Source organism: Leucopleurus acutus (genome assembly GCF_964270905.1).
Source record: "Leucopleurus acutus genome assembly, chromosome: 17".
NCBI lineage: Eukaryota > Metazoa > Chordata > Mammalia > Artiodactyla > Delphinidae > Leucopleurus > Leucopleurus acutus.
In genome coordinates, this window is record NC_139159.1 from 333,760 (window position 1) to 348,072 (window position 14,313).

Sequence of the window (14,313 nt, forward strand, 5' to 3'; positions counted from 1 at the left end):
ACCAGGGCTCGAACCTGTGTCCCCTGCATTGGTAGGCGGATTCTTAACCACTGTGCCACCGGGGAAGTCCCTAAAATAATTGCTTTTAGATTTTCTTTACAGTGAGTGTTTTTGGCTTCACTGAATTGTGAACAAGTAGCTAGATACAAATGTCTAAAGAGCAGAATCTATATTTTATTAATCTTTATAGTCCTCCTGTTGTCCAACACCGAGCCTTGCTGTTTCCTGGTTTAAACCCAAAGCAAACAAGGAGTGTGTGACTTTGATAGTCAATCAGAAATGCAGCTAGGAGCAGACTTGGGCATCACAGGTTTGAGACCAGCCAGCAGCCTTGTAAGTGGTGGGAAAGGAAGCCCATCTGGCACATGCAGAACTGCGTACGTCCAAGTCCAAAATAATGGTTATCCACGAGAATAATTGTGAGTTGTCAAGAAAATATTAAACTCTCTTCAGCATATGATATTTTAGAAGATAGAAGTAGAAGAAATTATGGAAAACTACAGCCTCCTCCTAGAGATCACAGTATGGAAGGATGTATTAAAGGCCCCTGAGAAATCTCAGCACTTAATTTTATTCAACCATGTTTATTCAAATGGATTTGACTATGGAGCTCCCGTTTCTCTGAATGCCTGTTAACACCTCCTGGAACCCATGTTTGGAAGGTACACCTTAGGCCCTGTGAGGCTGTGTAGTTGCTTTTCAGTGTTCTTGCTTTTGTTTATTCCCTTGTTCCTTAGGGCACTTACCTGGCTTGTTTCCTTTGAAGCCTTCTTTCTACCTTCTCTAGGATCCTCCCTCCATTTCTTACAACCCATCTCCCCCCCCCCCACCCCCCATTCTGCATTGTGTGGGATTTTATTTTGTTTTAGTTTAGTTTAGTTTTTTTAAATTGAAGTGTGGTTGCTGTACAATATTATATAAGTTACAGGTATACGATGTAGTGATTCACAGTTTTTAAACGGTATACTCCATTTATAGTTATCATAAAATATTGGCTATATTCCCCGTGCTGTACAGTATATCCTTATAGCTTATTTTAAACCTAATAGTCTGTGTAGGATTTTAATTCTTTGCCTTGAATAAAAGCAAAGCCTGACTCATAACCAGCAACAACCTGTGTCTTGCCTCTGGTTCTGTTTGCACAAATGAACAGATTAATCTTTTTGAGTATGCTGTCCTTTTTGCTTCCCTGTTAATTTTGAAGCCCCAGTTTTGAGTGTAGGTTTGAGTTGGATGCCCCTTAGCCTCCAGCTGACCAGGGATATGTGTGCCACCCCTGCCTGGGTCTGCCAGAAGGCCGTGTTGCAGAAAGACGTGGGCTGTGTCTTTCTCTGAACATATTTGAAACAGAGAGAATGGTCAGACAGGTTGTGTCACAGACTGCATCCATATTCCAGTCATATACTGTCTTCCTTGGAGGAAGGGTGCTTTTCTTTCTTCTCCTGTACTCACCCGCTGGGCCATGTGGTCCTGGTTCTGGGCGGATCTTTGCTGCGGGGCCCTCCTGGACCTGGGCCTGCAGGCAGGCGCTTCTCCACGCTCAGCTGCTACTCAGTGAACTTTGACTGACCCCGCAGGTTCCTTCTTGAGTGCTGCAGTTTCTCTTTCTTGCTCTTTGTCTTAGGATGGGCCTTTGCCCTGCTGTTTCTCATTTCCTCCTTGGGCTCCTCAGAGCAGGCACTTTGGACGTTAAGATGAGGTGGAATGGTGCTTCTGTGAACCCGTAAGATGAGGTGGAATGGTGCTTCTGTGAACCCATGTCGGTGTTCTGTTGTTCTCATTGGGCTGGAATTGGAGGTTGGAAACATTTGGTTTGGGGAAGGCAAGCCAAGTGGTTTACAGAGGTGTAACCATGGGTGTAGCTTGTTAAACCTGTTTACCTCAGAAAATATTTTTTTTCTTGAATGTGTGAGAAAATCTGTAGCTTTTGTTTCCCTCTTACTAGCTGGCAGTGCTTTTCATGGATAAAGTTTCAGTCACAAAAAGCTCACCGAGTAAACAGTGAAAGTGTATCCCCTATCAGTACTTTAAGACTCTGTTGTCTAGAATTTTGTTGCTTTTATTGAGTTTTAATCCCAGAAGAAAATAAAATACTGTTAGGAGCTGGGATTCTGATACACTCCTTCCATTCTTGGTGGTTTTGCTGCCCTTTTTCACACAACCAGTGTAGTTCTTGATAAATAGCCAGTGAACAGCCCACTGTTAATTACGGAGTGTGTGTGTGTGAGTGTGTGTGTGTGTGCGCGTTACGATTCTACGGGAATTTAAAGACCACACAGATAAGGATTCTGGTGTCCCAGCCCCGTCCCCAGTACATCCACTGCACCCAGAATGATTTCTGATATTGACACGCAGCAGCATTCAACTACTTTGTTAAACGAATGAATTCCATTTTATAATTATGAGTGGAAATGAGAGCATTTGCTAACTAAATTTGTTGGCTTATCAGCTACCAGTACTCTTCATTCCCCTTAATTTTTAAGAGCGCTCTTGGTTTTGGCGCTGTTACTTGTCACGGCTGCCATGGCGTACCTTCTTCAGCATATTTGCTGTTGCCCCCACCTTTTTTTTTTTTTTTTTGCGGTAGGCGGGCCTCTCACTGTTGTGGCCTCTCCCGTTGCGGAGCACAGGCTCCGGACGCGCAGGCTCAGCGGCCATGGCTCACGGGCCCAGCCACTCCGCGGCATGTGGGATCTTCCCGGACCGGGGCACGAACCCGTGTCCCCTGCATCGGCAGGTGAACTCTCAACCACTGCGCCACCAGGGCAGCCCCTGCCCCCACCGTTTAACCTTCTTAAAAACCTGGTGGTTGTTAGATTTAAAAGCTTCTCAGCAGGCAGGACCTTATACTTCTCTTGTTCTTTCCTTAAAATTCCCCTGGCTGTTCTCATTTGTACTGAGTTGAAGAAAGGGAGGCCGAACCAGGATAAACATGGTGAACTGGTCATAGCCTGGCCCTCGCTGATCCTCCCAGGGCAGGTCTGGGCTGGCCAGTAATTGGGTGGAAAGCCTCGGAGAGCAGAGGCAGTGCTGTCGGGTGTGGTTCTGCCACTTTGCAGGGCTAGCAGGCGCACAAGGTGCTTCCCTGGCCCCACTGGGGATGCCTTCTTGCCTGGGCTGAGACCAGGGCTCGAGGCTTGTGTTTTTGTTTGAGCTGTTTTCTGTCCTGTAATTGGTTATCTCAAGGAATGATTTTAGTTTAGTTACCATCTTCCTTTTGTTTTACCAGCTGGGTGAGTATTTAGCTACAGAGGCGTCATCTCAAAATGAAGAGGTTATCATTTATTATTGATATTCCACTGTTGCTCTTGGTGTGACCTTTCTATAAAGTTTAGAATTAAAAGCCTTAATTTCTGAAAGTTAGAGTGGTGTTTCATCTGGCTGATTGGTTTCATTTGCTTTACCCCAGAGGGTCGGCTTAATCTTGCAGTTAACTTCTTAACTTTGTTAGTGGATGCAATTTTTATCCAGGAGGACCCTACACATGTAGACGTTTATACATGGATTTAGATAAAGATTTGATTTATAGGAATTAGGACGCTTCAGTTCAGGGGTAGCTCTTTACTTACAAAACCCTTTCCTGACCATTTCATGAAGAAAATTTGTAGATGGGATTATAGGTAGTAACTTCAGCTTAAAGAGTATCAGATGAATTGCATAGAATATGATGCTAATTAATTTTTTAAATTAAAAATTTATGATACTTATTTAAAATCTATTTTTTAAAGAAAAAGTGATATTGTTGAATATCCACCTATTTAGAAAATTGTAGAATTTTTTTATTCCTGGTTTTCCAGCTGATTACAGCTCACATTTTATCCTTGTGAGCTGTGTGCTTCCCATTTTATCCTTGCTCTCCCCATTGCTCAGATGTTTTATGCACTGCCAGATAACTGGCAGATTTTAAGGGAGGGACAGTGGGGTCTTTTTATCATCTTGGCTGCACGGTATTATAGATTATTAAAATAAAGAATCCCTAAAAGTAATGGAAGTCGTGGAGCCATTGTGATTCCTACCATACAGTCTGTGGGAGGTTGTCTACGATGAGGTGGAAGTCATAAATGCACCTTAACTGGGTTCAAGGAGCCCAGAAATTAGAGTGCTGGCGGCCAGCTTGTCCTCACGCGTGTCCTCCATGAAGGCATCTTACAGGTCAATACCTTGGATTGTTTCTTCTCCAGTGGCCTCTTTGCCAAGCAGCTGAATTTCCAGCCTCCTGCTAGGTGGCTCTCTGTGTCTGTGCTAGTCCTGTGATCGTTTAAAACTCCATGTATTCCAAAGAATTACCTTCTTTCTGCTGTTCTTTGCTCTTGAATGTGTCCTCTATTTCAATTGGTAGCACCACTATCTTGACTGTCATGAAATTTGGCCTTTCCTAGTGCGTTACTTTAACCAACTGATTCTTAATCTGAAGTATTTTCAGTAGTGCTGTTTGGTTACCAAACAGTTTTAGAATAATAATTATTAAAGTAGTAGGCTGGGAATGAATTAACACTTGCCAGTGTGCTGAATTACTGTCAGCACATTAAAACGCTATAGTAACTTAATTTGCTAGAGCACTTCATCAGTGGGGCTGGGAATGGAAACAGGTCTGAAGGCATGGACTTCCATCATTGACTCAGAGCAGTCACTGGTACCAAGAAGCCACATTGGAAGGATGTGAGTGAATTTGCCCCAGTTCATCATTATTCCAAGAAATAAATTTAGAACCTATTTCCCATTGATGATGGGTCATCTGATTTATCTTTTTGTAAGAGAACGTGTGTGCTCTCTACACACACACCCAATCTGTAGGGTTATGTTGCTATTGTCTCTTGCCTCCCAACATGAACTCTAAACTTCCATTTGTCTAGACTTGTCTGTGTATCTTGAATATCCATGGTACTTTGCTGCCTTATGTGCTTTCTTTTCTCTTTTCTCATCTTTATCTGTTAAGAATTTTTAAGAAATATCTCTTTATTTGATTTCAAGGTCTTTATGGAACTCTGTCTCATTAAACTTTCTCTCTTGCATAACACCTTACATGTAGTGTGTAGTTAATACATATTTGTTTAATGGAACATTTTCTGTACTTGGAGATATTTAGCAGATAGTTAATTTTCTTAGATGCAAGTAACAGAAAACAAACGTAGCTAGTTTAAGAGGAAAAGTAAATTTTTTGGAATTATGCTAGTATATCCTGTGGAATCTAAGGTAAAGCTGAAGGGTGAACTGAGCCGCAGGGAGATCAGGGAACCTCACTAGCAGGAACTCACGGATCTTTCCTTTAGAGATTTGTCAGTAGTGTGTCTCAGCTTCTACCTGTCAGACTCTGTATTTCTCAATTCAAGATCTGCAGAATCTGCTTGCCTCAGATCTGGTCAGTTGCCTACCTAAGGCCAGTCATAGTAGACACATGACTGTTCAGACATGGGAGGCCATCCCTGTGGCTGCTTGGAGGTGGATGGCTGTCCCCCGGTAGAAAGGCAGTTGTTCTCTGAAAGGAGGGGTCAGAAATAAATTGTAACGGATGTCTCCTACAATGGTATTTCTGACTTGTGGAAACTGAGCCAGTATGGGTTTGGTAGATTGCAGGTGACTTCAGCTGTGGTCAGGTTAGGGTGTTGTCCTTGCCTTTGCTGACTGATTTCATAGGAACTACTCGCTCATGTCTTAATCTTGTCATTTGTGATACTTAATCACTAATTCAGGAGACTCCTAGTTCTGAAGTTCATTGGGTCAGAGGAGAGAAAAAGAGTCATAATACTAATAATTTTGTTATGTTTTAAACATTAGCAAATTATGATCATAGCTACATAGTCACTCTTTGGTTCTGTGAATTTGACCACTGCAGTATTTTTTATACTGCAAAGGATCCTAATTTTCTCTTCTGTATTATTTCTGTAAATGGGCTGTAAACCTGAAGGAAGTAATTGTGTATGAAAATTTTCAGAGGGCACCAGTTGGTTAGCTCTCCAAAGAAAGCAGGAGAAAATCAGCCTCTCCGTCTGTCTCTCTGTGTCTTTCTCTCTCTCTCTCTCTTGTATTTTGCTATGGCAGCCTGAGCAGACCAATACAGAGGGTGGTGCTGAGAAGTGTGGTGCTGCTGTAACAAATATCTTAAAATGTGGAAGTGGCTTTGGGACTAGCTGTGGGTAGAGGCTGGGAGAGTTTTGAGGTGCACAGAAGCAAAAACCGGGATTGCTGTGAAGGGACTGCTAAAGATGATTCTGGTGACAACTGAGAAAGGAGAAATGATTATAGTTTTGATACATTTGGTTAAATAATATATTAATTTCATCTGTTTCTTTTTATTTTCTTAATATGGCTACTAGAAATTTTAAAACTACATAACTTTCTTTCATTGGGCAACACTGAAATAGAGCTAACATGTATGAACATGGATAAATATAAAAAAAAGATAATATTGATAAAAAAGTAGGTCATTCAGAACTGTGTTCACAGGATACTGTTTAAAAATTTTATATGAAGTTTTGGGCTTCCCTGGTGGTGCGGTGGTTGAGAGTCCGCCTGCCGATGCAGGGGACACAGGTTCGTGCCCCGGTCCGGGAAGATCCCACATGCTGCGGAGCGGCTGGGCCCATGAGCCATGGCCGCTGAGCCTGCGCATCTGGAGCCTGTGCTCTGCAACAGGAGAGGCCACAACAGTGAGAGGCCCGCGTACCACAAAAAAAAAAAAAAATTTATATAAAGTTTAAAAGCTTGCAAAATAATACTATACAGTATTTATGTGTGTGTGTGTGGTAGAAAAAGGATAAAAACAGGATGTTAATGAAATGCCAAATTCAGGAGAGAGTTACCTCTAGGAAGGAGGAAAACTAGAACAGGAAGAGAGATATAGGAAATTACAACCGCATCATTGAAAAAACTGAAGAAAAATTTGTATTGTGTTAATATTTGGTGAAGGGTGATTGGGTAATGAAAACATGTATTTTTTATTATACTTTTCCATGTACTTAAATTATTTCATAATAAATAGTAAGTATCTCTAATTCTTGAAATATTTCTAGTAGAATTTTTCCATTTAACTAAGCGATGGGCGAGCCAGTAAAGTAACTTGTGCAACTGCAAAACAATAAAATAGCTGCACTGTGATTGAGAACCAAGTCTTTCTTGGTCCAAAACTCATAGCCCTCCTTTCTCATTAATCAGATTCTACAGTATAAAGATAAAATGTAAACTGAAGCTTCTGAACCTGCAGGCTCCTCTGACCTGTCTTTGATTCTTCCCTTCTCCTCTCATCCCAGGTACATGCACCTCCGCATCCCTGCACACAGACACACCATGCACGAGCATTCATGCACACATGTGCACATGTGCACACCATCTTTGTGAAAGAATGTGAGTTCCTTACTGTCAGGCTGGGGCTAAGACAGCTAGTGTCTGGTGAGCTGTAGTTCCTCTCTGTGTCCATGTGAGGAAAGTTCCTCCACGTTCATCAGGATTTCAGGCTTGGGGGAGCAGTTCTAAAATAAAATATGCTGAAGTGTTGCCTCTTGCTCTCTTTTGCTAAAGATATTTGTTATGGCCTTTTGCTTCCTGTTAGAAATTAGAAATGCCTATGTGAAGAATACATGGTTTCCTTTGCTGGCTAAGGCATTAGTTGTCTTTTTGATTGGCTGCTGAAGACATTATTTGTTGTCTTCCTCATTGTCCTTTACATAGAGATCCTCTTAGGAATCAAGAAAAAAAACTTTCCAGAAAATAAATACAAAATTTAAAAATACAAAATTTGAAACACTTACCAGATGCTTAATGTGTTAGATGTGATTATTTCTCCAAATTGAAGATGAGGAAACAGGCATGGGAAAGTTAAATAAATTGCTTAAGATAACCTGCTGTTGAGGGCAGGGCTGAGCTTGAGATGATGTTGGGGTCATGTCTGTGCAATCTCTTTTTTCTCAAATCCAATCCACTTTTCTGTCTCTTCCCACCTGAATACAGGTTTAATGTTGGTGATATTCGTAAGGTTCCAACCTGAACCTTGTCTTCTTACTTTTACATAATTTCCACGGACAGTCTTTTCTAACTCTCATACCTTCATGCACTGTTTCTGTTCTTATGATTCCTGAACTTGTATCTCCGTGTCATATCCCTTTCTTAAAGCTCCAGACCCATAGAGCCGCTGCCTCTTGGTCAGTTTTACCTCAACTATTTCATAGGCATTGCAATATTAACATATCAAAGCCGTATTTAGTATTAGCAACTATCCCTCTGCAGATATATTGGACATATAATATTTCCTGAATTCCCGTTCTTGATAAATGTACCTCTCTTGTTGCTCAAACCAGGTGCTTGGGGTCTCCTTTGACTCTGCTTTCACTTTCATTTCTAACATCTGGGAGTCCTTAAGTATTGTTATATCTCCTTCCTTGTGTTCTTCCTAGTCCACTTCTCTCTACTCCCACTTCCCTCACATCTTCTTTATCTCTTGCTTTAATTATGGAAGAGCCTTCTAGCTAGCTGCTTTCCCTACTTGCCCATAGTAGAGTCAGTTCTTCAGATTGTTGTTTGGATGATCATTCCGTATCAACATGTGACTTGGTTAGCCCCTGTTAAAACTGCCCGTGGCTCCCCCAGTGCCTCAGAATAAAGCTGCATGCCCTGCTCTGGTCTGCAAGGTGTTCAACAGCCCTCTCTCTTCTGCTGCTTGTAGATGTTCCTGCATGTGCTCTGTTCTCTCTGGCCTCATATTTGTGGTCTTCCTGTTCCTAGCCCCGAATGTACTTCCTTCTCTCTCTGCCTAATAACCTACACTTAGCATTCAGCTTTAGGTGGCAGATCCTGATTCAGGTGGTAGTTCTTTCCTTCTTCCCTTCTCTCTGTGCCCCACCTGGCTTTGTTTTCCTCTTGTTCCCGTAGAGCCTGAACAACACTTCAATCGCAGTACTTCCACCACATTGTTTTATGACTATTTCATTTTGACCTCCCCATCCCCACAAAGCCCTGTGTCCCCTTTGCTTCTGCATGTGAGTCCCCAGAACAGGCCACGTGTAGCTGGTTATTTGTTGACATTTTTCTAGGACAGTGGTTCTCAACTGGGGATGATTTTGCCCCCCCAGAGGACATTTGGCAATGCCTGGAGACATTTTTGATAGTCATGATTGGTGGGGCAGTGCTAATACATCTAGTGGGTAGTGGCCAGGGATGCTGCTAAACACCCTACAATGCACAGGACAGAACCCCACGTTATCTGGTGTGAAACGGCAACAGTGCTGAGGTTGAGAAGCCCTGCTCTAGCAGGAGGCGCAAAACTTGAGAGTACTAAAATAAAAGACATTCCATAACAAAAAGATGAAATTAAATTTGGAGTTCTCAAGTAATATATAAAACTTTTCAGTGTTGAGGAACTTAATTTTCAATGTAAACGACCCTGGTTCTTTTTGTGGCCTATTGTTAATATTTATTCGGAAGCTGTGTTTGGGGGGAAACGTGACCCTTGAGCTTATTAATGGGTTAGCAGTATTTAGTAATTAAACACTTTAGTAATGCAGTAATGTAGGCATGCAACTGAGATTGTGAAAAGGATAGTGGAACTAAGCTCTTCTTCTGAGAATTTTTTTCATTTACTTTTTCGTATTCTAAATGCGCCTGGTAACAGGTGACTACCCAAGCTGGTTTTTGGAGGAGATGTGGGGATGGGTGATGTCCTTTTTAAGCTCTTAAAAAGGTTTTAACTATAAAATCCTCAAAAAAAGGCCAAATGTGGTAAACCTTTTGCCTTGTGTGTAGATTAGGAAATGATGAAAACCATAGTGCTAACCAACCTCCACACACGCACACACCCACACCCATGCACACACCCACACCCATGCACACACATATCCCCACAAATGATAACCCTCACCCACTTGTATCCTCTTCACTTGTTCTAGCCAAGTGCCTGCTATAATGCCAGTGACATAGTCCATGCTGACCATCAGTAGAAAGGGCGCCTCATGAGGGTCCCCATAGCTGCACCATGAATTGACCGGGTAGAGAATCCATTCAACTAACTGTACAATTTACATTTAGTAAATTTAAAATTTAGTGTAGGTATTAAATTAGGAGGGGCTACTGATATACTGGAAAATTAGAATGTTGAAGGGTAAATTGTTGCTGACATTAGAACAATACGGGACTGACTTGCAAAACCAAATAATGGGAAAATAAAATACCTACCACACTTGAAAGTTTTAGCATGTGTCTGGGCAAAGACAGCAAACATTACAGAAGAATGTTTTCATTCTTTCCTCCAGGATTGGCTGTTGATATGACTTCTGTTTTATAATCTGGTTTTCAAAAAAAATTCTTATTTGGTAGTTCAGAAATTTGAGTAAAAGAAAGAATAGGAAATGTTAGGAAGAAGACTCAGCGATTCATTCTTTAAGTGGTTCCTGTTGATATTAGCAATTTCAAATTAGCCTCTTGAAAATATAATATTGTATTGGAGTTGTGTGGGAAGAGTCCATTTTTCATCTTTATCGTTGGAGACTTCTTGGTTAAATTCAGTGGTTTTCACCTGAAGAGGCAATTTTCTTCATAGCTGGCTTTTAACAAATAGTGAGTATTAGTTACCCCACGTTACAATCAAAACAATACTTCTTTCCAATAGGGTTAGATTACAGTGGCTAATGGCGATTCAGGTTGCTGTTGGGAGTTCAGTTTTTGAGACTGACATATGTGCGGCACATTTCTCTTAGTTTGTTGAAGGAAGATTGAGATATTTGTACTGAATTTGGTGGATTCTGTGAGATAGTGCCTGGCTTACAATTGATTTAATCTCTTGTCTTTGGGTATATGGCTTACTTAGTTTGGATTTTGTGTCAAAATAGAAATTTAAGCTACAGATACTATATCTGCAAAGTTATTTCAATTAATATAGTCATAAGGGAATAGAATACTAGGCATGTATAAATGTGAATTTTAATAAAGAGGTCTCCAAATTTAATTGCATTTCTCTTAATTTTTTTTTTTTCAGACAAATCCTACAGAAATTTTAGAGTATTCATCAGATAGTGAAAAAGATGATGAGTCGGAGAATGTCTTGTTCATTGATTCAGAATCCTCTCACAAATACCACATGGATTTCGGATCAGATGGAAGACAGGTTATGGAGAGACCGATAAACCCTAGGGTAAAATCTACAGAGGCCATTTTGCATACACCTCAGAAAGAGACAAAGCTTCCCAAGACTCCAGAAAATTCAGCAAAGAAGAAGAAGCTTTTAAGGTTATATTACACCTTTTTAAATACTTTTTTTTAAAAAAGTTTTTCTCTTTCTTAAAAAGCCCAAATACCTACAATGTTCATTTAAAAATACTTATTTACTTGGGAAGGAAGATTGACAGAATAGAATTATAATTCTGATAAGCAGTTATGAGTCCTAATTTCTGGAGATTGTTTATGGAATTGTTCATCCAAGTTGAGCATTCACTGTTTCAGTCATAACCAGCTTATGTGACTGCTTTCCTTAATGGAGATTGGTTGTTTGGGTTTATCAGATTTTCTTGAGCACCCGTGTTCCAAGTGCTATCTTAGACAATTAAGACAAGTAAATGACTGTTCCTGTTTTTGAGTAAATTATGTCTAAAAGAGGGAAATAGAAATATAGACTATTGAGATCACTTTTGTGATTGTGGTTGGCCAGGGAAACACTTAGAAATGCAAAGACTTACGGGCAAAGATTCATGGGCAAGAAACTGGCTGGTGCGTGTGTGAAGAACCATAGGGGCCAGGTCATGGAGGGCCCAGCAAGACGTGTGAAGGGGCTTGGGGTGTGCCATGTAGGGGGACGTGTCCCAACCCTGCGTTGTACATCATCTCTTTGTGTTTTAAATTAGAACAAAACAGTGAAAACAAAACCCCAGTGAAAGTGAGAAGGAGAACTTGTGGGAAACAGTGCCACAAAAGCAGACTCAGTGGACAGTTTCAAGGAAAAAGGAGTGTAGTAGAAAGTGTAAACATGGCGATGAAGAACACGGTTTTAGATCTGTTTAGGGTATGTCTGCGTCAAGGAGGGCAAGTACGATGCACACCAAGGAGAGCCCAATGACAGTGTCGGACAGTGTTGGTGGACTGGTCAGGGAGGAGGCGAGGGGCTCGAGTTGTGGAGATGGTGCTGTGACCCCTCTGCTAGAAGCTGGGATTCAAGGCAGGAGAGGGGTGGGGAGCTTAGGTTGCAAGTTTGATCAGGCTTGATTGGGATCCATTGTCTAAAGAGATCTCAGAGAAAAGGTGAGATGGATTTAGAGAATAATAGGGAAGACCCAGTGGAGGCAGAGAGGTTAGGAATAATTACTCTCAGTGTCCAGGAAAGGAAGTGGGAGAGGGAGGCCTGTCTTGAATAAAGGAGTGGAGAGGAGAGTAAAAGGATGTGACCAAGTCTAGTGGGATGGACATAGCATGGTGAGTCAATTGATGCCTGTTCACGGTTTTGTTTTGTTTTTTTTAACATAAAACAAGACAGAAGGCCTTATGCCCGAAGTGAAGAAGTTACAGCCTCAAATGAATATGGTGATGGTTTGTAATAGTCTCTGGAGAAAACAGGAAAGGAAGCAAATTAAAGGGATTCGAATGTCTTTGTTGAAGTTGATCCTTTGCAACTAGAGAAGGTCATGTTCCCAACCCTGTTGGGGGCCTGCTGTGTGCCAAGCACTGTTTCATGTCCTGGAGGCACAGCAGTGAACAAAGGCAGTGAAAGCTCTACCTGTCCTGAGGGGAAGGCTGATGAGGAGCCAAGAAGTAAAGTAGACGTCATGTCAAAAGGAAATAAACTGTACGGAGAAAAAGCAGAAAAAGAGGGACAGATGGCCAGGAGGAAGGGGAGGACGTTTCTATTTTAAACAGGGGATCAGGGAAGCCTCTGAGAATGTGACTTATTGAGCAGCTGGAGGAACAGAGCTGACATTTCCTGAGTTGAGGTAGGAGGCGGGTGAGGGGATCATATGGTTTGGTTTGGTTTTCCTTGGTGGGAATATCATGAGGCTTTTTTTAGGGAGATGAGGTTATTCGTCTTTTGCTTTCTCTGTACATTGACTGTACAAGTTCTTTTCACAGTTACTTGGGGTTTGAGTTTTTCATACTTCCAAACAAAAATTGGAGTTTCCCCACCATCTTTGCTGTTTGGCCTCAAATGCTTTTATACTTGTATGTATACATTTTGGGGGAGTGTATAAAAGTTTATATTTGTGTGGTCAATTCTGTAGGTCGGTCTTATTGTGTCAAGTTGCCTCCCAATTACTTTTTAAACATAGGAAGTTCTGTATCCTTAGTAATAGTAATCTCCTTTTATACATATTGTGTTATCTTCTTTCAGTTTTATTGAGATTTAATTGACATAGAGCACTGCGTAAGTTCAAGTTCAAGCATAATGACTTGTATACATTGTGAACAGTCATTTACTTGTCTTACTTAATTGTGCGGAAGCTTTTTAGTTTGATGTTGTTCCACTTGTTTATTTTTTATTATTATTTTTTTGCGGTACGCAGGCCTCTCACTGTTGTGGCCTCTCCCGTTGCGGACCACAGGCTCTGGACGCGCAGGCCCAGCGGCCATGGCTCATGGGCCCAGCCGCTCTGTGGCATGTGGGATCTTCCCGGACCGGGGCATGAACCCGTGTCCCTTGCATCGGCAGGCGGACTCTCAAGCGCTGCGCCACCAGGGAAGAAGCCCCCTGCTTGTTTATTTTTGATTTTGTTGTTTGTGCTTTAGGTGTCATATCCAAAAAATCATTGCCAAGACCTATGTCATGGAGCTGTTTTCCTTGATTTTCTTCTAGGAGTTTTATGATTTCAGGTCTTACATTTAAGTCTTTAATCCATTTTGAGTTAATTTTTGTGAATGGTGTAAGATAGGGTCTAGTTTCATTCTTTTGTATGTGAATATCCAGTTCTCCCAGCACCATTTATTGAAGAGACTGTCTTTTCTCAATTGGGTGTTCTTGGCTCCCTTGTCAGATATTAATCGATGGAGTATGCATCGATTTATTTCTGGGCTCTCTTTTCTGTTCCATTGGTCTATGTGTCTGTTTTTATGCTGGTACCATACTTTTTTGATTACTGTAGCTTTATCTTATAGCTTATCTTGAAATTAGGAAGTGTGATGCTTCCCACTTTGTTCTTAATCAGGATTTCTTTGGCTCTTTGGGGTCTTTTGTGGTTCCATACAAATTTTTGGATTTTCTTTCTACTTCTATTAAAAATTCCACTGGACTCTTCCTAGGAATTGCATTGAATCTATAGACGGCTTTGTATATTATGGACATTTTAACAGTATTAATTCTTCCAGTCCATGAACATGGGATATCTTTCCACTTATTTGTTTTGTCTTCTG

At 41.2% G+C, this 14,313-nt stretch overlaps 1 protein-coding gene across 2 annotated transcripts in view; it reads left to right on the forward strand.

Annotated features, from left to right (window-relative positions):
* Positions 1 to 14,313, forward strand: part of SPIDR (scaffold protein involved in DNA repair) — a 348,123-nt gene that overhangs the window by 111,395 nt on the left and 222,415 nt on the right. For both annotated transcript variants that reach the window (XM_082858553.1, XM_082858552.1), the window contains exon 6: positions 10,961 to 11,211. In XM_082858553.1, the coding sequence (XP_082714679.1) occupies positions 10,961 to 11,211 (251 nt within the window). The remainder of the gene's footprint in view (positions 1 to 10,960; positions 11,212 to 14,313) is intronic.